General features: G+C 34.4%; 2 protein-coding genes across 2 annotated transcripts in view; one reads left to right on the top strand and one right to left on the bottom strand.

Annotated features, from left to right (window-relative positions):
* The first annotated feature begins 944 nt into the window (after positions 1 to 944).
* On the top strand, positions 945 to 12,958 carry LOC128995069 (egalitarian protein homolog). The gene is made up of 7 exons (XM_054419950.1): positions 945 to 2,487; positions 3,253 to 3,333; positions 3,892 to 4,136; positions 9,260 to 9,463; positions 11,099 to 11,188; positions 11,382 to 11,467; positions 12,017 to 12,958. The coding sequence occupies exons 1-7, from the start codon at positions 1,123 to 1,125 to the stop codon at positions 12,334 to 12,336; spliced, it is 2,391 nt and encodes a 796-aa protein (XP_054275925.1). The 5' UTR covers positions 945 to 1,122; the 3' UTR covers positions 12,337 to 12,958.
* Positions 12,959 to 16,797: 3,839 nt separating this feature from the next.
* The window catches only part of LOC128995066 (apolipophorins-like), a 59,897-nt gene continuing 51,371 nt past the window's right edge, over positions 16,798 to 25,323 (bottom strand). The window contains exons 47-56 of the mRNA XM_054419945.1: positions 24,369 to 24,605; positions 24,093 to 24,226; positions 23,268 to 23,437; positions 22,491 to 22,674; positions 21,574 to 21,767; positions 20,925 to 21,040; positions 20,265 to 20,394; positions 20,016 to 20,137; positions 19,264 to 19,470; positions 16,798 to 17,914 (exon numbers count right to left, since the gene is read on the bottom strand). Coding sequence (XP_054275920.1) covers positions 17,885 to 17,914; positions 19,264 to 19,470; positions 20,016 to 20,137; positions 20,265 to 20,394; positions 20,925 to 21,040; positions 21,574 to 21,767; positions 22,491 to 22,674; positions 23,268 to 23,437; positions 24,093 to 24,226; positions 24,369 to 24,605 — 1,524 coding nt within the window. The 3' untranslated portion in view covers positions 16,798 to 17,884. The remainder of the gene's footprint in view (positions 17,915 to 19,263; positions 19,471 to 20,015; positions 20,138 to 20,264; positions 20,395 to 20,924; positions 21,041 to 21,573; positions 21,768 to 22,490; positions 22,675 to 23,267; positions 23,438 to 24,092; positions 24,227 to 24,368; positions 24,606 to 25,323) is intronic.

Here is a 25,323-nt window from a genome sequence, read left to right as displayed (position 1 = left end):
AGCACAGATGGTTGGGCCAACGTTGGTAAATTGTGGAGCCACACAGTTGGCCAACGGTAGAAATGTCACCTCTTTAAACTGTTTTCCAGCCAACCTTTGTCCAACAATGGCCCAACCAAAATTATTTCACACAAAATAATAAAGATTTAGTACGAAAAGCATAATTATTAGTTGAGTAAATTGATTAAATAGTTCATAAAAACAAATTTTGAAAAAAAGCTGGAACAAAATTTTTTGGCCCAGACGTAAAAATGTGGAGTAGTATATTTATTATTTTGCTCGTATTAACTTTGTATAAGGTATGGTGAAAAACCTTCACGTTCAATTGTTTAATAGGATCATACATAAAACCATGGATAAAACTATAGACTAACCAACTAACCAACATAAGTATACTTTCCACCCTATTGTACATTTTGAAGCTCGTTTTTCGTGTCTAGCTTATGTCCGGTGACACTGTGTAAGGTCGCATGGCTCAATCACGTCCTGGTTGAAGTTCGTTCGCTACGCTCACTCACCTTTAGGTTGGAGCTCGTTCGATGCGCTCACTTGCCTTCAAGTTAGCTCGTTCGCTACGCTAACTCGCCTCCAGAACTTGTTTAATTGAAACAGCTGTTAAGATTCATAATTCCATTTAAATATGAGTACTCATAAGGTTAACATGGGAAACTCCAGAGCCACTGGGGAGGAACCGATCAGTCCGATAAGAATAAAAACAACTTAGTTTTCCTATTTAATGCCTAAAGAATCAGTGTACCAAATTTAATGATAGTAACATAGACTAAACCATGAGATTAATCGTTTGTTTTATTTATGATAGTATTTATTACACTGTAGAAGCGTAACGCTATCAACATATTCACAACATATTGTCTATTTAACGTTGGCGCAACTGGGTTTTGACAACGTCATATGTTTCCAAAGGAATTTAGTATGTCTGTCGTCGTCGTCTTGTCGTCGTCGGCTCAAACAAAATCGCGTTGAAATGTCCTGAAAACAAAATATTTGTTCATCGCACGGACTTCTTTGGAAGATTCCAACAAAGCGATGGCTATCGGGCAGGTACCTTCAAAATCTTAACTGAGGCTCAGGTAAATATTAACTCAAAATTAAATAAAAATTATGGATAGCTCAGAGTATGAATTGGTAAGGAATATGACCTTACTATTTTTCTTTGAAAGACTAATGGATAAAGGAGGTCCTAGAACACTTCATGATTTAAGTTGTCAGTTCGGTGCTAAGGGGTTTACTAAAGAAATGCGACAGATAGCTGGTGGCTCTCAGTCAGGACTGAAAAAATTTCTAGCTCAGTACCCTTCATTGTTCATCGTGGATGGGGATTATGTTTCCATAAATTCATTTATGTCTAACCACACTGAAGCTGAAGATACAAATTCCAGTAGTAGACCAAACTTAGGAAAACGTGACTATGTCCAAGAAGCTGTTGAATATTTTTCGTCAAAGTTGAGACAATATGGTGTAGGCACAGAGGTACCTATAAAAAGTCTTCTCGGTCATAGATCACAAGCCTCACCTGAAGTGCGCCATATATCAGGACAACATGTACGTGAATTCCGTGATTTCTTATGCAAATATCCTGAAGCATTTATCGTCAGTGAAGATACAGTGATGTTAAAGGAATATGAAGGAAAAGAGCCTCAGCCTTTTTGTGAGTTAGAAAATGTTAAGTTGGACCCTGATGTTACGTATCGCTTGTTGGATTTTTTCAAGAAATGCATCGAAGTTAAAGGACCTATGCTTGTAGATCAACTGTTTCACCATGTCGTCTCTTTCTTTCCTCAGGACTTGTGGTTTGGAATTTTCAAGACTTCTCAAGATCTATCAACATTTCTAAAAATGCACTCAAATATGTTTACTGTTCAGGCCAATCTAGTGAATATCATCCAAACCCCAAATAAGGTCGCAGAAATCAACTCCATTAACAAACCAAATGTCGATAATAAGTTTGTTGATAATGATGCAAACACAATCATTAATAACAATCAAAACAATAATATGGCCAGTCTAAAATTATCACCCTTGAACCAAGAGTCAAATGAGAAGGGATCAGTGTCAAGTGCTGGTGTGCCAAATCAAAATCTCAGCCTTAAGCAGAGAATCAATTCATTGGTGATGAAAACTTTAGCTGACAATACAGAGAAGGATCGAAATTTAGCAGCGGCCTCAGTCAACAATGGCTTAGGAGCAAATAACACAGACAATTGGAAGAATAAAATTGTACAGTCAACAAGAGTTATAGCAAACATAAAGGAATCATTGCAGATTATTGAAGAAGTGATGAGAAAATCACCCTCAGCCATTTCATTTGATTGTGAAGGAATAAACTTAGGGATTAAAGGACAGTTGACACTTTTTCAAATAGGTCTGCCATCAGGGCAGGCCTACATTTTTGATCTGATAACATGTCCTTCCTTAGTCACTTCAGGCGGACTGCAGAAGCTGTTGGAATCCGACAATGTAATCAAGGTAAAGTTTATGAGTTCTTTACACAAGTCTAACCATTTTTTTCCCTTAGATTGGACCTTGTCTCTAAACTTAAATTTACTTAATAAATAGACCTACTCATTAACAAATTCATGCGTGACTTGTGTGTTGCCAGTTTTTCCTAGATCCTGAATACAAACTGTAAACTGTAATGACCTACATTTTATTAAAAATTCAAACAACTTCTGAAATACTATATATTAACTAGGTAGGCTATGCTTGCTTAAGTTGTAGGCCCTATAGGTAGGGTAAGTTCAATAAAAAATACAACTAGACACTTTTAAATGTAAAAAATGGTTCAAGTTTTATAGCCTATGACTCATGTTACTGTAGGCTGCCAAAAATAATTCATAGAACATGTTTGTATATTACAGGTACAAATATTATCAAATTGAAATTTTGTTCATGTAGCTATCCAGAATCACCCCAAAAATGGTTTCCACCCTTCCTTTGAAATAGCGAGGTAACACTGTAGGGGTAAAACCTAAAATCTCGCTTGAGCTTGAATGTGAAGTAATGTCTGGACAAACCCAAATGTGGGACAACGCTAACAACTTATTGTAGGCTAATTCAAATAACAAAGCCTGGTTACACTTGGCAAACTTATTTGTATTGTAACATATTTTCAATCTGTTAACAGTGTATAGTCTATTTAGCTAATTGCTTTCATCAAATAAATATGATTTATTACATTTTTTGTTAGTCTAGTTGCCATTTGGCGTAATAACCTATAATAAACTGTTTCAGGTGATTCATGACTGCCGCAACGACAGTGTCAACCTCTACAACCAGTTTGGCATAACTCTGAGAAATGTTTTTGACACTCAGGTATTCTAACGCCTATTTTTTCCAATGTTCAAAATCACAATTTTGTTACATGTTTAGATCAGCTAGGAATGGAGTTAAAATCATATACCAAAATTTAAATAGCCTTTACTGGGTGTATTGCATGCCCCAACCACTGAAGTCTTAAAAGTCACTCTTCCTTTTATTAGGAGCTCACAGATAATACTCATTTGATCTAAAATCATTTTAAGCCAAATATGTTCGTAATTTGTTTCCAACATCTAAAATAGCCTAAGTAAAATTCAGTAGCCTAAGTAAACATTTTCATAATTTACTTAGTTTTTAATCAGCTCAGTTTCTGAGTTCAGGAAACTTTCTTTAAAACGGATAAATAACGCCCAATACTTTACGACCGGTCACTGATAAGTGACGAATGTTTGTTTAGACACCCTGTTATAAAATAATTGCAGTAAGGCTTAGGCCCCATTGATGCATGTCTCTGAAGAACATTTGAAAACAACAACATAGGGATTGTGAGCTGTCTATTGCTACCACACTAGGCCTTGCAGAGGCATTCCTACACACTGTTTCATTTTACAGGCGGCCCATGCTGTACTGCAGCTCCAGCAGATTGGGAAACCTGTGTATAAGGTGAAAAACATCAGTCTTAACGCTCTGTGTGAACTCTATGAAGCTCCCATCAACCCCATGAAGGAGCAGTTGAAAAATGTCTACCGTCGAGACCAGCGGTTCTGGGCGCGCCGACCTCTCACTCGGGAAATGATGATGTTTGCAGCGGCCGATGTTCTCTCTCTGGTGCCACATGTGTACAACGCCATGCTCAAGTAGGCATTGTTGAATAGATACTGTTTAGGCTTGTTTTGTGTGTATATATTTAGCCTGTATATAAAAAAGATACCCCCGTCGCAGCAAACCTGCACACTAAGGGAATTTCCATTTACCCGGCTTGATTTCTACTAAAATATTCCCTATACATTTTCAGATTTATTTCCTATTTAAATAACATTAATTTTAGTGAGTAGTTAGGTTTGCTGCTACGGGGAAGATGTTGAGGTGTGTTTTTTGAATTGAAATATTGATAGCTTAGTATGAAATAAGCCAAATTGCCAAATTTGATTAAAATATATCCATAAACAAGCAAACTAGAACAGTTTATTTATTCTCCATAAGAATAACATGGGAATTTTAAATTTACAATTTTTTTAATTTTCTCCGTAGTCAATGAACATTAAAAACAACTTTAATATACTAAATTATTTGTTTTTTTAAGCTCTTAAAAATGGTCTAGAGAGAAATTTAGAAATTTAAAGTTTTTAGGGTCAAAAATGAGAAAAAGCCATTTTTATCCCAAAAAACCCCCCATAAACCCCTGATCCCATGGTCCGGTTATGCTGGTTCGCAAACTCGTTCGAATAAATTTTGCTTTACACGTTTATACCAAATTTCATCAAAATCGGATCAATTTTGCTCGAGTTATCGCGCTAACGGACACATATATAATATATATATATGAATTTGAACGGATGGTGTTTTTGGCCTCTGGGGACCTCAAAACGAAAAAGTAAATCGGTCCCGGGTCTAGGTCTTATCATGAGACCTACGGTAATAGCTTATTCCCTATATGGGAAATTCGCTAATAAGATTTCAATAATCTATATATATATATATATATATATATATAATACGCTAAGCAGATTTTTGTAAACAGACTCCTCCCTCATTTTTGGACCGATTTTGATGATTAAAGTGTCAAAAGAATGGCCCTGATCTGTAGTTTTGCAGAGTGTTTTTATTTTTTTGAAATCTTTATTAGTTCGGGCTGGATCTTCCATCAAAGTTGAATTTCCTCCCATAAGATTAACATGGGGGAATCTAAATATTTAATTGGAAACTTTGTCTCCACTAATTTAAGAGAACGACTGGGTGTAGAAACTTGGTAGAGGTGTCCAAAGAAAGGTCTTGGTCTGTAGATGAGTTATCAAAAGAAAAACAAAGTAAATTACCTTAGGGCTCTGTCCCAGAAGCCTTTAAAAGATACCTCCACAGATTTGTTTACATTTTGGCCATCTGGTTAATACTTTTTAATGAAACATCTGTTAACTTTTAAATTGTATTTTAAACAACACACATTCATTGAGAGTTACTGAATTGTCCAAAGGAAGTATTTGCAATGTTATTTTCTTGAACTCTTTAGTCCAGTCAATGAATGATCCAAAAGTAGGTGTAGAGTGCGTGAGCAGGTAACTAAGCGATTCCTTCAGAAACTTGTTCAGGGGGCTTAGGGTGTTAACATACCAAAAGTCCTGACTCCTAGGTGGTGAGCCAGGGGGTGGAGGGGGGAAAAAGGGGGGGAAAAAGGTACACATTTTCATCCCAAAAAACCACACTACATTTAACCACACTTTTCACACTTTTTTTTTTTTTGTAAAACCACACTTTTCTTTGGGTTTTTTTATTATATCTCGAAAACTATCAACTTTTTGTATACTATAGTAAATTATAAAATTGAAGAAGATTAAATTTTCTACAAGAAAAGTATATAATGTGTTTATTTTGGTTCAACAGATTACGAGTTATAACTTATTTAATTGATATCTCATTAAAATACTCCTTCCATAAGAAATACATGTAAATTAGTATGCGAAATGGGGCGAATCCTATCCGCCCAAAGAAAATATAACTGATATTCTGGAAATATTGACAAAATTTCCAGTAATTTGACACTTTAATCATGAAATTTTGTCAAAAATTAAAGCGAGGGTGAGCGTTTAAAAATGGGATGATTTAAGGTTTTTTTTTATATTTCCAATAAAAAAAACACCAAAACTCGAAATTTTGTTACCTCGCCCTCGCCTTAATTTTGGATCAATTTTAATGATTAAAGTGTCAAATTACTGGAAATTTTGTCAAGATTTCCAGAATATAGTTTATATTTCCTTTGGGCGGATAGGATTCGCCCCATTTCGCATACTAATTTACATGTATTTCTTATGGAAGAAGATTTTAATAAGATATCAATTAAATAAGTTATAACTCGTAATCTGTTGCACCAAAATAAACACATTATATACTTTTCTTGTAGAAAATTTAATCTTCTTCAATTTTATATTTTACTATAGTATACAAAAAGTTGATAGTTTTCGAGATATAATCAAAAAACCCAAAATGCGTACCTTTCTCCCCCCCTTTTTCCCCTCTCCACCCCCTGGCTCACCACCTAGGAGTCAGGACTTTTGGTATGTTAACACCCTAAGCCCCCTGAACAAGTTTCTGAAGGAATCGCTTAGTTACCTGCTCACGCACTCTACACCTCATTCCTTGACTGGACTACTTAGAGAGCCTTTGAATGTTATTAAGCTACTCAGCAACAAAAACAATTTAATTTATCTCTGAAAAATATATTCTTAAAGTGCACTGAGCAGCAGCCTAAAAAATACCATGTAACTTCCTCACCCTAGTTACAAAATGCTCAAAGTAGCATTGTGACATTTATGAATCGGCTTATATTTCTCCAACAGTTTTTCATCTGCAGTAGAAGTTCAGTATGCTCTTATCGTGTCTAATAAAATCCAAACACAAAAACCTTGCCTAAAATGGTACCTATCTTGACAAATTATTTGCAGTGGCCTATATTATGGCCCACTGGGTTGGTAACATTATTGAAAGTAGGCCTAACACGATATTTTGGCTGTAAGAGTAAATACTATTTAAGCAGCTACTGTCATGACAGAAAGGTCATATTCCTTTTAAACTAGATCACATTATCCTTTATAAGATACGTTGATTAACAATACATGTAAACGTCAATATTTATGTAACAGCCAATTTACGGTATGTTTTTCTCTTTGGAAATGCCACATTGCTATTTCATTTGCATTATTTGTTGCCAATGAAGCCACACGACAATATAAACGAGGATGCCCCTACCCGTCGATTTCGACGGGTTTCACCTAGTAATATGTTACAGTTAATAATTTATACCAGCCATTTAGACTGTTGACTTGGTGTGTTTAATTTCATAAATAGTAGGCTTACTAGCTTATAATTTTTTGTGTAAGCTACTCGCTAAATACATTGGTACAGTAGTTTCTTCCATCTTAAGTCTAAAAAATAGTTTATAGGTATAAGAGAAAATTAAATTAATGAAAACAAATTTGATTAGAAAGAACTCTTATCTACAGGTATTTAAAAAAAATTTTATGAAGTTCATAAATTTCACAAACACGTTTAACACAAAAGTAGAGAATGAATAAAATGTCTGTTAAAATATAGAGAGAAGAGATAGGTTTCCCATAAGAAATGGATTTTTTCTTAAAATGATTCTTTTTTGTTTGTAGTGGCATTACCTGGGCTAGTAATGCAACAATCTGTCATAAAAAATATTGGAACTTCCTTGTTGAAAAATGTATTCTTGACAACTTTAATACCCAGATCCAAAAATAGACTTTTAAAAGAACAGTAAAAAATTTAAATAAGCGTGCACTAACTTTCAATACAATACTTACAACAATACTCTGTTAAATTTAATGACCAATATTTCTAGAGGGGGGGGGGGGCGAGATTAGCCTTTTATCAGTTCATCACTAGGTATAATCTACCAAAGGGTCACTGTGCAATGATTCAGCGGGTCGCCGGAATTTTATCCCCCTGGAATTTTACCCCCTGGGCAAAGCTGACGTCACTATGACGTAGTAACCTGAGTGGCCAAAAGTTTGTTCGCGGCCGGAATTTTACCCCCGCGGATTTGGAAGTCTAATGAAAATAGTCAGAGCGTGATTAATTAGATTAGCGATAAAAACCAGAATTTTACCCCCTGTCCATACAACTAGCGTTTAGACAACTGAAGATGTACGGGCCTGATGTTTACCCCCGGAATTTTACCCCCGGATTTTTACCCCCGGAATTTTACCCCCTGGCTGATTTTAGAAATTGAATGATTGATTTTCTTATTTCTGTTTTTAATTAATTGTAAACATTTCATTATTTTGTAGCTTATCTTTATTTATTTATTTTGTAATCTCAACTAAGTGCACAGAATTTGCTGTTTTATTTTGATCATATTAACCACTAGCTGGCTTCAAAGATCGAATCCTGACACTCGAATCTCAAAATGAATATTAAAACCCTTTTCGATTAGTTAATGTTACATATAAATTAAGATAGGCTACTTAATAATAAAATGTTTGAAACCATTAAATTAAAACTGAATGACGATAATTAATCATTCTCACTAATTTATATATCTGGCCAAGGGGTAAAATTCCGGGGGTAAAAATCCGGGGGGTAAATGTCCGGGGGTAAAATTCCAGGGGTAAAATTCTGGGGGTAAAAATCCGGGGGGTAAAATTCCGGGGGTAAAATTCCGGGGGTAAAAATCCGGGGGGTAAAATTCCGGGAGTAAAATTCCGGGGGTAAAAATCCAGGCCGTACATTCTAGGTTTTTATAATTTGATGTGTTCTGATTAAACTCACAACCGTGAAAATATATGTTTAATTCCGCGTTTAATCCATCGAGCTGATGTATCGAAACTCAAAAGTTCGCGGCCGGAATTTTACCCCCTGGTTTGTGACGTCACGTTTGCCCAGGGGGTAAAATTCCAGGGGGATAAAAATCCGCTACCCCGATTCAGCAGCTGAAAATAATCACTAGGTATAATCTACCAAAGGGTCAGATATCCCTAGCAGCTAGGAATGGTCAAGTCTACATGGCATAGCGGCAAAGGCAAAATTTATAAGTAAACGTAGCCTACATCCAACTACTCAACTTATCTTCAATTCAGAATTTACTTGTTACTTGAGTATTACTCAAAGTCTACTTCGTACACACCTACCCTCAACAATTGCATGCCTAATTCTTTTCTTTCAACAAATTTAATATGTCTCTTTCAACTACTCTGTAAATTTGAACTATCCTAATTATTAACAAAAAATTATCTTAATTTTACAGACAGATCCATTCAGAATGGGAAGGTCTTCTGGCGGAACTGTGTGAAGAACAGGTTTACATGCATATTCGTCCGACAGAGGTGAAACAACGCAAGAAACAGCGGAAAGTGGAAAGTGAAGTAAGCGACTTGAGGAGCAAATTGTCATCGTCTTCTCAATCAGGCCGCAACATCGTGCTCAGCAACCGGGAGATAAGACTGCTTAGGTATTGTTATCAAATTAATGTCAAGAATAATTTCATGTCAGATTTAATTTTAAATTTGTGTGGCCTATCCATGGAAGGAGAATGGTTGGAAGTTTTAAAAGAAATTACAGGAGACCAATAAAAATAGGACTAAATGTTGAAAAAAAATACTTACAGTCAGAGAAAAAAGTGTAGGGCCTAATTAAATTAGATTTAGAGAGACAAGTATTAAAGAAACTTAACCTAAAGCTTATTCTAGTGTTAGAGGGGATCTTTGTTCTTCTAGAAACATTTTCCCTTTTTTTGGTAATTTTGAAATTAGGGATGGTCAAGTCTCGAAATTTCGGGAAATTTTCGGGAAATTTTAAATCTCGTTACACGAGACGAGATTTCTTTTTGGCCAAGATTTTTATCAAGACGAGAATAAAAAAAAAAAAAAATTAAAAACGCCTGCAGAAAGTTAATGCAATACCCGCAATACAGGAGCGTGTTGTAGTTGCGTTTCCTTTGCGAAGGCGTTCTTATTTCATTAATTCTTTAAATGTAAATATTACTTTAATAACATTTGGGAAGTTTTGTTAAGTGTAAGCAGTGTGAGGAATGTTTTATTGCTATAAAAAGTCAAAACAAGTAACTATTTTATAAAAATTAATATTGCTTTTATCTTATGATTTATTTTATTTAAGGATAAGTTGAACTCTAACCTAACTGATATCACTATGTTTCCTAATCGTAGGCATTTTTAATAAGTTAGGCGTGTAGTACATTAAAAAAAAATTTTATGCTGATGGTTTTTAATAAAAGATTGTAAATATTCTTGCCTATTATCATTATTTTTGTATTTAAACAGTTATCTAACAATGTTATAAAATCAGGTAAAAATTTTGAACATGCATTTCCCGTTGTGTGTGAGAAGGGAAATTCCGTCTCGATCTCGTCTCGAACTAAAAATTCAATCTAGTCCATCCCTATGAAATGGGTCGAAAGGTATGTGGACATTTTGATAAATAAAATCTAAAGCTGTCATAATTTTGTTCTATAATAAGATGTTATGTGATTTTATCCAAATGTTTACACTGTCTATATTTGTTATTGTTATGATATGGATAAGTTTTCAAATTTCTAAAACTTACTTCACTCAGCATTATAGTACATGTTACACAATTTTATTATTTTCTGGTTAACTTAAAAAACGTTGGTACACTTGATTCTGCTCTGGCCTAATTATTTTTTAATATTCTACACCTGTTGCCCTTTTCAAACAAGGATTCATTAAAACTTTTAAAGCGGTCAAAACTCATGAAGTTTTTTGTATTTATGACCGGAGTTGAACCAGTTTCCTGCACTGAAGTCTGAGACACTAACCGCTAAATTTGTGACAAACCCTTCTTCTCTCCTTATTCTTTCCTGGACCACAATGCTCTGGAAACCACTCCTCATCATTTTGTCATTATTTCTGTTTACTCAAACTACCAAATTCAAAACTTTACATAATATTAATTGCTGATAAAACACCTAATACCTAGGGACCTGACTAGACCTAAGGACTTGTATCCTTAAGGAGTTAATGTAGGCCCTATCCTTAAGTGTTTTGTTCAAAGTTATTTTTCACCTAAAAATTCATAACTGTTTTATCCGGGTAATAAATGTTCACAGGTATCTGGATTTAACTGACGAAGAAAAAGAGAAACTAAAGGGATCGTACAAAGTTGCAAGAAAACTTGAAAAACTCGAAGGAAGGATGAAGTAAGTTGATCACTAAAGTAAAATGTGAATAGCTAAACGAATCCAATTATTTTTTCAAACATACTCTTTTGTACTACCTCAACAAATTCTAACATTCTAACTTTAACAATTTGTATGTGTGTGTTTTTTAGGTTACGTAACAAGGGAATTTTTTGGTAATGATTGTTACTTATATTGTTGGTATTTCTCTCAGAGATGGTGAGGACGGAGATGGGGAATACCCGAGTTTGGATAGCTACAACAGCGGAAAGTCAACACCCTCGGACAATTCACTATCAGGTACGATTAGAATGTAGGAACAATTTTACTTGGTTGCTAATAGCTCCATTGATTATTTAGTTAGAGTTTGCCTTTTGTATTTCACTGCTTGTAGCCATGAAAGAACTCAGCTGATTGGTAGTTTTTACAAATGTGTCTCTCAATATTTAGCATTTTATCACTATTGAAAATCTGCCTCTTGTTCAGCGAATTGATGGTTTATTTTACCTTTCAGTCAAGATGTTGTTACAGTAAAAAGAGCTGTTTTGTCCTCACGATTCCTCGTCAGGTCTAACTATACTGTATTCATAAGTAGCTCATCAGGTCTAAAAACGTAAAATTGCTCGGTCTCTTGTGTGGCTCTCAAATAACGATCACCATCTTAATGTGTTGATAATCGTAATATTAATGTTAATTACAACCCCAACTTTGAGGGACTGCATAACTCTGATGATTTTAGACCTGACGATGTACACACGAGGACTAAACAGCTGTTACTGAAATCACACAGGATTTTCAAAGCACAAGAAATCAAACCTTGCATATTTTAACAATCAGTGGCTGATGCAGGTGAAGCGTTGAGTCCATGCTCCGGACCTCGCAGTCTGACAGAGTCGATGCAACAGATGGACGACATTCTGTCAGACACGGGCATGGATCGTCTGGACAAGATGGAACGTCTCGAGGCGCTGTTGACAGCCGCTGTGACGGGGCTGGGCGGGGGTGGCGGAGGAAGCCGGGGGGTGTGTGACTGTCAATGCCACTCAGCTCCGACCGCAGACTCTACGTCACAAACACTGTCCACCGGGGACATTGTCATCACCAGGATTCATTTCAACGAGGAGGACCAAGAAAAGGAACGTACCTTGTTGTGCTCCCCTAAGCACTGATGAATGGCTCAATTGTAAAATATACTTAGCGCAGTCTTAGTCTCGTAACACGGTGAATTTGTAACAGGGTTTTAGTTTGTTTATTAACCTCACCAAAGTTAAGTAACAGTAATTTCACATGTTTGAAAGTACAGTTTCATCCTCCATGAAGGCTCCAGACATGCGCCGCTGGCCAAGCACTAAATATTTGACGTTCGGCGATCTAGTTGTCTTGCTATTTGCCGATTAACGTGTAGACGTCTACACACATGTGTTGTTTTCCGAGCCACTGTTTGTTTTTCGTTTCTGTTGGGCAACACACGATCAAGAATGCTCGCTGCCTGCCAAATAGGCAAACACTTATCTATCTACCTTACTCGTGATTCGGAGAGTCGCTGCTCGGTGCTTGGCGAATGGCGCATGTCTGGAGCAGCCTTAAAAGAATGTAAAGTATCTTTACTCCTGTAACTTCCCTAAAGTCTTAACTCAGTGTGAAATGTAAATGGATTCAATGCTCATGTTTTTATTAAGTAGACAAGTATGTTTAGATATTAAAAGAAGTTAGATTGTTATTCGCTTACACAACAGGCCTTGTATAGCTATGCTATTTCATGTGTGATAATAAAAACTAAATGCTATAGTACATATCATACTTATTAGCTGACTAGTTTATATAGTTACTGTTGTTTCATGGATTGGAAAATGTTCTCTCATACATTTTGATAAAAATGTATCCAGATGTGGATTTTCACATGTCCTTTTTTCTCAACAGTGGTAAATTTAATTTACCGATATCGATTAAGTCGAAGTTGAGTAGTTTTTTTTTGTTATGCTTGAACTTTGGTTACACATTTAGTTGTGTTATGTGCCTTTTAAACATTGATAGCTTGAACGTCAATTAGTGTTAGAAGATGCTTAACCTATTTTAAAAAGCAGTTACAATCCAAAAACTGTAAGTAGAGTAGACTGAATAAAGGACTGAGTTTTTGCTGTATTATTTATTTTTCAGAATTTATTATGTAGATTTGTTGTTATATTGAAAGTATATGTAATTTGCTTCCGAAACACAGTTTTTCAAACACGATAGATCTATTTTGTTATATTTAGTGGTAGTTTACCGATTAAAGTGCAACTGTAGTTTGATTCTGTCATCAAATGATTGTAACATTTTTGATCAGATTTATTTGTGCATCTTACAAGGGGGGAAGATTTTACTATTTCTTTTAATATACTGTATTTTTAATTTTTTATAGGTTGTTACTTAAGCATAAAACCAAGGGTATTGATTGTAATGTAGTTGTATATTTGGCTGTGAGATTTGTTTGATTTTTGGTTTTGCATGTAACTGTTTTGACCATTCTGAGTTAAAAATTACAGATATATCATACTTAAAGTTTATATTTCAATGTTGACAATTATATGTATGATGATAGTTAATTTATTTAAACACAGATTGAAAGTATTTTGTAACTACCTTCGTATAGTTCAATAGCAGTATTTATAAAATATGAATTAATAATATTATGATTTGTGAGGTACACACACCATAACAAAATATGTCGATCATTGAAATAATGTTTGAAGGATTTTAAATTCTGTAATCATACAATATTGTTCTTTCAGTTTGACTGTAACTTCATTTTAAGGTGTATATAATATTTAACGAACTTGTTTTGATTTTTTAAAACATGTGAATAGCTTTTTTTTGGCTCTAAGTTTTTTTACTATGGTTGGCCTTGCTTACAACTTCTTGAGTGATTTGTTTGATCAATAATTGATTACTTATCTAAACGCTGAAACGTCATCATAATTGTCTGTTACTTGTAGATGGAAATGGCTGGGACCAAAATGAATTTAAGCTTCAAGACCTTTATACGTTTTATTGTTTTATTTAATCTTTGTGTTATTAACAAAATTATATTTATGTTTTTTAGGTTGTGATATTAATATTAGATTTAAGATTTTAAATTAACCTAGTAGTAGTTTTAATTGGTAAAAAACAAACAAGTTATGTTATGAATTGGGAAGTAAGAAAAATTTTAAAATATTGTTAATTTTTAATTCTATCTTGAAATCAATTATGATACAATCTGGTACATTTTTAATCAAATTCATTGATTTTTTATCGTTAATCCTAACATGACTTGTTTTCAAAAGTATTATAACACCAATTACGTATTATCATTGACTATTGGATACTGAAGTTGTATTAATAGTCAAGGTATTTATAGTGATTATGCCATAGCAAATTATTGATTATTTACTAGCTCACTCACTAATCTGTAATCCTAAATCGTAATTTAGTGACTCCTTAGTGCCTATTCTTATTTTACATTTTATTATATGTACGTAATTTGTTATTGATAAGCTTAAAAGCATTGTGTTTATTTTTTTTTTGTTGGCTTAAAATACCTACTTTTGTATGGTCGCCATTTCAATGAAAAGTATTATGTATTAAGTATGAAATACAGTTAAAATAGAATTTGGTAATCGCCTATGAAATATGAAGTATTGGAATGTTATTAATGTTTAATATTTATTATACACTGGTTTAAGTTATACACTGTATACCTGAAATTGTTTATGAATGAAGAATAATATCTTTTTGATTAAAATGAATGTTTTTATATTGCATTGCTGGAAAAGGTGCAAAAGAAGTTAAAACTAAATTGTTCCTGTCACTCCGGTGCTTCCACTTATTCTGCTTAAACAATACTTCCTTAGTGTTTCAACCAGTTAAATCGAAATCCTGGATTTTATTGAATTTGTTCTCATTTTAAGAAACAGTAAAACTGTATAAAACAATAAAGAAGCAATAATTAAGATTTTGTTTTGTAACTTTAAAGTGGTGTATTTATTATATTTGTGTGCTGGTATTAATTTATTATGGAGTGCAAAAGTTAAAGGATGGGTGGTTATTTAAAATCAATCAGCAAATATTGTAAAGTAAATTTATGAAATAAATCATTTTTAATACAAGTGTTGCTTTTAATATTTCATGCATTATTTTTAGTTAATTTTAAGCACTTTTCATCATACTGTAGCAAGATACATTTTACCATAGACTAACCAACCACAAGTGGACTTCCCATCCCATCGTGAATTCGAAGCTCGTTTTTCGTGTCTAGTTCATGTCTTGTGACACTGGGCGTTAGTGTCAACGAGATTTTGTTTTTATTATTTTAGGGTTAATTTCATGATTTGTGCTTTGATGTTTGGTTATATAGCTAGGGTACGAGTTATTGTTTTATGCTTGATTATATCGTTTTATTTTGTTAAACTAGATTTTAAATGACTGAAGAAACAAATTGTTAACAAAACACAAACTCTACAGTACACCCGACAGATCTAACAATAAAATTGGCTTTAGATGTTCTTTAAGGATGAGAAATCTACAAAGGGTGTATGTTTTATCTATGATTTTGCTAGTATTAATAAAAGGGAATACTTGAAGTTTGGGACCACTGTGCTTTTTTATTCGTGGTCCCTAGAATCCTAGAATTCTAGAAGTAAGCATACAATTTTGAAGTTAACTTTTGAATGAAACTGTCCTTTGGATCCTGTGAAGCTAGTGAATTTCATAAGGTCCAAAAATATATGATTCAGTAGCTACACATTTCAGAAGGTCCAAAAGTAGTAAAAATTGTATCTTTCATATATAAGGTGTTTGACGGGTGGCGTCGTCCTGTAATCCAGCTACTAGGAGGTCACGAATTGTGGATATTTATAGGCATGCACTGTGGATGCGATACTCCCTGGTGTGGATTAACGTCCGCACGAGTGAGTACTACGACTATCCGCAGTACTATCCTGGACCAATTCGTGTATACCAAGGGAAAATGTGGTTCGGATTCCACTATAAACTGTAGGTCCCTTATTTGCCATTAGCTGTATGGGCTATTAATTAACAGCTGTGTCTAAGGAATGTCGGCCTTAGTCACTAACAAGACTACAAGATCGCGCCACTCATCCTACACTCATTTCCAATCATACTTGGCTTAAAATACCTACTATGTATGGTCGCCATTTCATTGAACAGTATTAACAGTATTAATACACCCCTTGACTAGCCGCATCCCTTGATATTTATTACCTTTGCTGGGTGTATAGTTACAGGTCACCCCCTCCACTCCTCAGTGACGTCGCCATGTTCAGCGTTCACTGCAACCCTCTGGAAATTGTGGATTTGGGATGACAGTTAACATTGTATCCCCTGTCGAATTTTGCAAAGTTGAAACGGGTTGGCTTTTATAGAGTTTTGCAGCAAAGAAATTATTTTTTCATATTAATAAAAATGTTTGACAATTCTTAAGCATTAAATATTTAATATTAGAATATGTTACAGTAACCTGTAGGTTAAAAAATGAGGAAGAAGTATTAAAGTCAATCCACTTGTACCAGATCATTAATAGTCCTGAAATGGAATTGATCAAATTTTTCCTTTATTATTCTAGATTTAAGACAGGAAATAGAAAAAAAACATTATTTTTTAATAGTTTACTAAGTAACAATAAAATATTTAATAATACAATCAATTACACCATATGTACATAAATAATGATAGTTTCTAATTTTAGCTGTCTTCCACTACTTTCATTTTACCACAGGTTGGAAATTTTGTTTGTTTTACAATTTATAAAAATTTGATTGTTCGAATATGTAACTTATAATGAGCTAAAAACTTTTTTTATGGTAAATTTAATCAAGTTAATACCTCATTAAATGTTACATTCATTTGAGGACGGCTTTTTTTATTTATCATTAATTTATTTTTATAAATAATTTGGCATTGAAATGTAGCTATCATGTTACCTTTTCAGAAATGTAAAATTCTTTAAGTAAGTACTATATGTGTAAAGAGCTTTCATACAATCTGTGTAAATAAACTGAATGTTGACAATAAAATTTAATCCTCAACAGATTTTTACCATATAAAATTAAAAACAAAACAGCAAAGTGTTATAGGACATAAACAACAGCTCAAAATTACTTGTTCTGGACTTTTTATATTAATCGACTTGACGTAGAAATAACAAGGGCCTGCCAACAGTACTAAAGTAATATACTGTTACAAAATCACTACACCTAGATAAATTCATTCTTATTACATAAATACAAAACTAAAAATATCAAGAAAATCACAAATTAATATGTTGTGTTTATAAATTGCTATAAAAGTCCAAACATGATATAGAACACTTTAAAATATTGAACCTATATAAAAATCACTGGTAAATAACTAAGCATTATTGCAAATGCGCTTAGGGCAATAGATATACATAACCATTATTATAAGTTATTAATTATTAAATATTATTATTTTTACTAATAAATTAAATACAATTGGATATTTCTATGATCTGTAAAAAACTACGGTGTCTACAGATTTTCACAATGTACAAAACTAAAAAAACAAGGAGTTTTCTATAACGACTATTTGGTAAAAAAGTGTATGCATAAGACACATAATTTGTATTGATATGATTGAGCCGAGTGTAAATTTAAAATCTACGATGTAATTAATGACTTGTGAAGATGAAGAAGCAATACTTTAGTGAAGAAGAAGAACTCAGCCTTTCACTCCACCCTTTACGCCTTTCTGAAAATCAAAGTATCACCTGATTATTCTATGTGTAAGGGCTAATGCAAGGTTAAAAGAGGCTGCCAACCTCTAAAAAACAAGAAAAAATCCTTGGATCCCACATTTTACATTCTGTCATACACAACAGACATTACAGTTACTCCAATTACTTTTAGGATCTAGTTTTTATGTTAAAAATTAATTTATATTTAAGTTCTATGTTTTCTGTCAGAAAACCATTAAAATTCATCTAAGTTTACATTTTATCCGTTTTTCAACTACCACAACGATTGCAATTAAACAAGACTGCAAACTGGCAGTTAAGGAAAAGTACCTATGGAAGTTGTTTAATGACTTTGTTGTGTTTACTGTGCAAATATAGAGCTATCACAACAGGGTGACTGCTCCATTTCTACTTAATTAGAAAAGATTACTTCGAGAGTGTTTGTTTTTAAATACAAATGTATTATTTGTACCTGAGTTTTCACACTACTACTAACTTGCCTTTTGACAAAATTTCCTTAGAACGCTAAGTTTAATTTTGCAATTCAATTTTTTAAAGATCTATTTGAAAACAAACTCACATTCCTGAGTATTTTAAAATAAAAATATTTTACCTTTATAAAACTAAAAAAAAAAAAAAACAGTGAAAACTGCCAGAGGTTACACTATAAAAAAATTATATTACACATCTTAAATAAAAACAGAAACCTCATTTCTCTTAAAATAATCTTGCACACAAAAGAATTATTTTCAACCAATACACTGATAACAATTGTATTGGTAAAAAATAGTACCAATCACAAAAAGTAAAAGAAATTGCTGAGAAGTATGTGGAACATTTAACAAATAACTGAGTTTGATAGCCGAGTGGATTAAGTGTTTACTTTCAAATTTTAAGAACGCTGATTTGATTGAAAGCAAGATCGGTTCTGGACTGATGTCATAAGTCATTGGGCTATCAATTAATTAATCCTTTGAGGTCGATTTTTTTCTTATTTTAGTGAGTATATGGTATGGATCACCATTCGTGGAGTCGAGAAAATGGCGTGCGGCGACCTATACTCGCCATTCAACCACAAAAGTCAAAAATTTTTTTGTGAGTTGTCACTTTTGAGCTTACGGGAAAATGGCGCGCGGCAACCTTACTCGCCATTCAACCGCAAAGGGTTAAGATATCTAACAAAAAGGCTTACGTAATATAGTTGCAAGACCAGGGTTTGGAGCATTCCCTTAAGTGTGAAAATTTCTGTGGCATGAATGAACCCATAATAATATGCCCACGTTGAATGAACAGAAAGATAAAAAATAGTAGAGGTGAATGAACAGAAAAAATCTGAAGAATCTAAACACAAAAGGACACTTACAGTGAGAGCTTCCTTCTCCTTGCGGCCAGTAACTTTGCATCTTGTTCGGACCAGCATCCCTCTCTCCAACTCACACTTGCACTCTTCTCGCAGCTCCTGACTTGTCAACTCCTCGGCGATCTTGTTGGCGACAACCTGCATGAAGTTCTTCCTCAGCTGCGGCTTGCCTTTCACAAAGTTGCTTGAGCTGAACACTGCTCCGTTTGTCTGTAAGCAAAATTTTTGTTAAACTAAGTATGTAATTTAGCTGAAAATTTGAGGATATTTCTGGTGTCTATGTTATTGGGTATTTAGATGAGCGTTAGGTAAACAAAAAAAGGGAATGGAAGTCAATCAGTCAGAACAGCTGGAATATGTGGTTGTTCCTTTTCTATTATTAATACGTTGCATGAGCAGATGTAACACACATACTTAAAAGAGGGTGACAAAAGGATAAACATGTTTTTTACGTATAACCAATATAGGAGTTTATCAGATTAAATTTATCAAAATATATAATTATAACTACCCAAATTTAACAATGAAAATTAGCAAACAGGGGGTTGTAAATAACTGTGGGAATGATTCTCTTAAAGGGCTGAGAGAACAAATACTAAAATATATATAAGTATTAAATGTGAATGCAGTTGTTATTGCTCGATTCTCTTTGCTAGTAGTACGGTCCATGATTCAGTGCCAAAAAGAACTGACTCATTTCCATTTGAAAATGTTCTTTTGAAAGTTCATACAAAAAGTATTGAATATCGACTTACTCCGAGAGCAAAGTCAATGCAGGCTTCATTTTCGTATTTCAAGTTCTTAAATGCTTCTTCATCTCCCTTGAGCACCTTCCTCTTGGCTTCGCTCTGAGTGTAGACTGTTTCTGAGTCAAAACCTACGGCACAGACAACTCGTTAAAACATTAATGGAACATATTGGACATAAGTAGATCTCTAAAAGAAAAACTGAATGTTTAAGTTTACAAGAGGAACAATAATGAAAAAGAGCTTTAAAATGCTTACCAACAATATTAGCAGCGACCTTTTCATCTTTCCCTTCAATCCTCAGGTCCTTGATGGGCAGGACCAGGTTGGTAGAAATGCCGGCCTTCAAGAGGTTAACTCTGTGAATGAGCATGTTGAGGGAACGGAACTGAAACATGGACAAACTTGGATGAGAACGACACGTGATAGTAAATGATATGTATTTAAAAGCATTGAATTGAACATATTTTTTGCGTCCCACCTTCAGATCTTAGGACGCAAGGCTCTAGACTGGCAGTGTTTTTCACATTACTTCAGGATAGACCTCAGGAACCGAAGTTCCACGATCTACAACTAGACCAGTTTTCTCCCCGAATTAAATATTTTGTAAATATTAGAGTTTTTAGGGAGAATGGCAGGCTTACCTGATTGGGAAAGAGTTCAAACTGGTACAAGAAACACAAGCTTACACTACGACTACAATACACAAAACATTCAAATATTTTACTGACACTGTCAGCATTTTCAACTGAGAAAGAGTTTTGTGCCAGTTTGGACTCTTTCCCATCCAGGCAAGCCTATCCTTGCTAAAAGTTCTAAAAACCTTGGTTTCTTATGCTCTATGTTACATTCTTTAAAAAGTTGAAATCAAATATTAACATTACCAAACTAAACATAACGTAAGCACGATTAACTTACCGGTAAGACATTCTTCTCACATTCGGAGGAAAGGATTCCAATCACTGTCTTGGTTGCTTCAGGGCGGAATGGATATTGGATTGCCTCTTTGAAAGCCTGGGCTGCCTTAGACATGCCTGGTTAAAAGAGAACAAAATCTTATATAATATAGAAAGTTGAAAGTATAAAATTTTAAAAAAATTCCAAGTATATTAATCTTTAGTTATAGGGTTATAACTTGCACTTTCCATGTATTTTTTTGCCCTAAGATACTAGGCACGAGCTTTGAGTTGTTTTTCACATTACTTCAGGCTAGGGTTGTGGCATTATCACTTACATAAAATCCATTGGTGACTTGGCGGGATTCGAACCCAGGACCTCAGGAACCAAAGTCCCGTGCTCTAACCACTAGACCAGCTCGCTCTTCATTTACGATGTATTAAAAATAATAATATTGAATTGTTGCATGCTTCTACAAGATTATTTGTATTTGATTTGTTGTATATAGATTTAGTCTAATAATTAAGTCTATAACTCATTTACAAACCCTTAGCTAACTTGACAGAAAATGTTGAAGTTTTTTAATGATTTAGGTTCTTGGCATTCACCATCAAATGTTACACTTAAACCCAGTCCAAAACGTATATATGTAAAAATAAAAATTAATCACCAGTTTCAATTTGGATCTTCTTAAAGATTTCTTCAATTTTGTCGCTCAGTTTGGGATTCTCAACTTCGGGTTTCTTGTCAAAGTGAATGTTCTTGGCGGTTCCGGGGAACTGGTTGAACTTTCCGTTGAAGGTGTATACTGCTGGCCACTTCTGGTTGGGAGCTCCGTAACCGACAAGGGCAAAGTTCACATCACTAAAAAAAAACATCGGTTTTTGTAAAACTACGATATACAGAGTATGAAACATCATGGACTACCATTACAATTCAAACTAGAACTCAATAGAACAATAGGTATGGAATTTCATCCTAAATTTCAAAGGTTTGTGGAGAGTGTCTGGTTTTAGTCTTTCTACTACCATTGGTTCTATGAACGTGATATATTTTTCATAATCATTGTAGTGAAAATTGTAGTGAATTTCCTATTATACATGATTTAAGCAAGCAAAAATGTATTTAAAAAAAAGGTTAGAATTTGTATTCTTCCAGGAGTCACTAGGATAGGAATCTACAACTACAACACAAGTGAAACTGCATCGTTGAGATAATAGATCCCTCCACAATCTTGGTCTTAGACTCCCAATGACTTCATATGGAATCAGGATTTATTTGAGTCTGGAGAGGTTATGAATTGAAATATCGGTCTGGAGCGTTTTGTATAGCTAGCTGAAATCCTAATAAATACAATAGTATTTTTTACATTCATTACCTAAAACTTCATATTACTAAATAGGGAAAATGTCAGTAATTAAGGTCAAATTTTTCAGCCAGTCACTGCCTTGCCAAATGGAAACTCTCAGTGCTGCCAATGTCAAAAAAATATATTTACCAACCAAACAGCAGCCCAAATGGAAACATTGGGAAACAGCTAATTTGGCTATCTGACAAACAGAATACTAGGTAAAGTTAACCACTCACGTGATTCCCTTCTCCTTGAGGTCGTTGGTGAGTGTGGACACCAGAGGCGTGACCAGGTTGTTGAACACTTCCTGGTTGTCCTCCAGCTGTTCAACAACAAACACAATGTCCGCTTCCTTCTGAGGGGTCTTGACTGGTGCGGACTCTCCAATCTGAATACTCTGGGAGCCTACTTGGCACTTGCCTGGGAAACAAAACCAACATCAGCTTGTTTTCACAAGGCAATCCAATTTTTGCAAAGTATCTTAATATGGTTAAAACTCCTTTTCTTTAGTAAACAAATTGGATTACGTTTTTAATAAATTAAGTTTCATGCACATCCACAGATGTTTTACACAAACACAGATGAGACATGATAAACTCAAAGAAGATTAAAAAAACGCATATAAACATGTACAGAAAAATCTTATGAAACTAGTAAACAAAGCTATAGAAATTCCAGTGGCAATGTCCAAAGAAGGATTGGAACAACCATCAAAGGCTGGTAGAGAAATGTATAATTCTACAATGGTTAATTTAAAATCATGAAACCAGTCTAAAAGCAAATAAAGGTATCGTATTCACCCTAACTTCTGCAGCACAAACTGTACTAAATGCAATTACCTTTGGTTATAAATAAGCTAACCCCTACATATTTTATGAAATCCAGCTTTGTTCAACTACACAGACTGAGCAAAAGCAGGAGGAGCCATTATGGGACAATCATTAACTATTTGATTCACAGCCTGACCTAACCCCTAAATTACCATCATGAGAGGTTCTATTGCACTATCTTACCACAGTGATCGGGAAGGTTGGTCCTGACGAAGTGTACATAGTAGCAATAACCGGTGTAACTCTGAGCAATGTTACAAGCCCTTTCCTGCTTGGCGTCTCCACTGGCCTCGGCAACTTGGCGGTTACAAGCCTCACGGAACCTGTCCGGATTCTCGTACGAGAAACATCCCCTGCAAAACATAAAATATGTATGAGTACAAAAATTCTAAACGTAAAACTGTCATCATTAAAATTTAAAAAATAATTAATGGAATGTTAAATACTTCTACAAGATGAAGATAATTCACATAAACAATGAGTAGATTAAAAAGTGGATGAGTTTTGAAGTAGAAGTACCACAAGTGTAACAGACCTGAATATCATATTTTGAATATTAGTCCGCAGTTAGTTTCTTTCCAATTGCAGTAATTAGCTATTTTTCCTTTGAATAATTTATTTTAAAATATAAAACATTAAAAATTGTTTTTTAAAAACCCAGTATGGTACCCTATTATATGGAGAGGAAGGAAATGCTGCCTATTTTAACCTACTGATCAGTGTATGATGGAGTAAGATGCCTTGTGTGTGTTTATTGACGCAAGATTATATTTTTAATCAGGACCATTAATTGAAAACCTAACGATCATGGACAGCTCGGTCCAGTTTCCAACTATCAAAAGGCTCTTCTCAAAACTGTAACCGGCAATCTGATTTTTACCAGACATGCAATATACCTACTTAGACACCCATCTATGAATTCGTTTTTCCAATAAAACACTCAATTTACTGTATTAGTTTGAATTTGTAAAACAAATAGCTACAAAACAAATAGGATAGTTTACTAACCTAAGACTGGAGTCGCCAGCAAACAGTTTGTCACATTCAGGTTGAGGAGCGGCTGGAGAGTCATGTACTGCACCATCAGCACACTGAGGACTTACCTTCCATGAGTTGGCAAACTCTGCAGTAGACTTGGCCAGCTGTGACACAACAACAAATTCACTAGAAGAACTAAGAACATTCACTAGATAAAATTTCTTAAAAAAAGTAAATATCCAAACAATTTCCAAAATTTCTTTGCATTTTTTAAATGTTGACACAAAATAAAATCATGAGTCTCACCTTGCCCTGAGGCAGCAGAGTGTCGTCGTAAGGTTCGTTATTGTAGGTTCCCAGCAGTCCGCGGGTCTTGCCAAAGTAGTATCCGTTAATGCTGAATGCACACGACTGCAGGTGAGGTGTACAGAAGAACATGAGTCCAGAGTAAGTGGCGAATCCTGTGCCGGAGTCGAACTTGCGCCACATGTTGAGATCTCCCACACTCACGGGCAGGTCTGCGGGCTGTCCGTTGACTAGGACCTGTGACCAACATACTCCTTAGAAGTGTATCATTAAAGGATTAGCTGAAGAATAAGGCATCTAGGGGTGTGCGATGCATCGAAAATGCATCGAAATTTCGATTCGATTCGATTCGATGCATCGAATCGCGATTCGATTCAGTGGTGGTCAAAAAACGATTCGATTCACGAGGGAGTCAGTATCCATATACGAAAAACGCCTGCAGAAAGTCAATGCAATACCCGCAATACAGGAGCGCGTTGCTGTTGCGTTTCCTTTACGAAGGCGTTCTTATTTAATACATTCTTTGCATTAAATATAGCTTTAATTGTTTTATATTTTTTTGTTTTGACATTGCAAATGATTAGAGGTTTGTTTTTTGTCTTGATGAAAGCAGTGTGTGAAATATTTTACTACTGTGAACCTAGCCAAAACAAGGTAGGTTACTCCAAAATCATTTTAAAAATAAGTCTGAAAAATGGTTACTTAATACTTAACTAGTAAGATTAATGTTATAGACTGATTCATTTGGTATTTTTGTTAGGTGTCTGCCGGTCCCCGTCCCCGAATTTTTGTTGGGGCAAAAGAAAAAAAAAGAATAATTTATTTCCAAAGAAACACTTTTATATTATTATATCTATTATTACAGAGGAATTAAAATGTTCAAATGAGAATTAAAAATTAAGTTGGCTCACGACCTTTAAGAATAAAGACACAACAGAGCAATTGCCGCACTGCC

This window comes from Macrosteles quadrilineatus, unplaced genomic scaffold (assembly GCF_028750875.1).
Source record: "Macrosteles quadrilineatus isolate MER2022 unplaced genomic scaffold, UCM_ALF_1.0 Scaffold_5__1_contigs__length_97177068, whole genome shotgun sequence".
Lineage (NCBI taxonomy): Eukaryota > Metazoa > Arthropoda > Insecta > Hemiptera > Cicadellidae > Macrosteles > Macrosteles quadrilineatus.
The sequence above is the reverse complement of the archived record's forward strand: the minus strand, read 5'-3'. Positions and strand labels throughout refer to the sequence as shown.

What these genes read in the sequence shown, in the direction of transcription:
- LOC128995069 (XM_054419950.1), top strand. Translation starts at nt 1,123, where the DNA reads ATGGATAGCTCAGAGTATGAATTGGTAAGGAATATGACCTTACTATTT. An exon ending in AATCCGACAATGTAATCAAG is followed by an intron (nt 2,488 to 3,252) that starts GTAAAGTTTATG and finishes AAACTGTTTCAG; the next exon opens with GTGATTCATGACTGCCGCAA. An exon ending in GAAATGTTTTTGACACTCAG is followed by an intron (nt 3,334 to 3,891) that starts GTATTCTAACGC and finishes TTCATTTTACAG; the next exon opens with GCGGCCCATGCTGTACTGCA.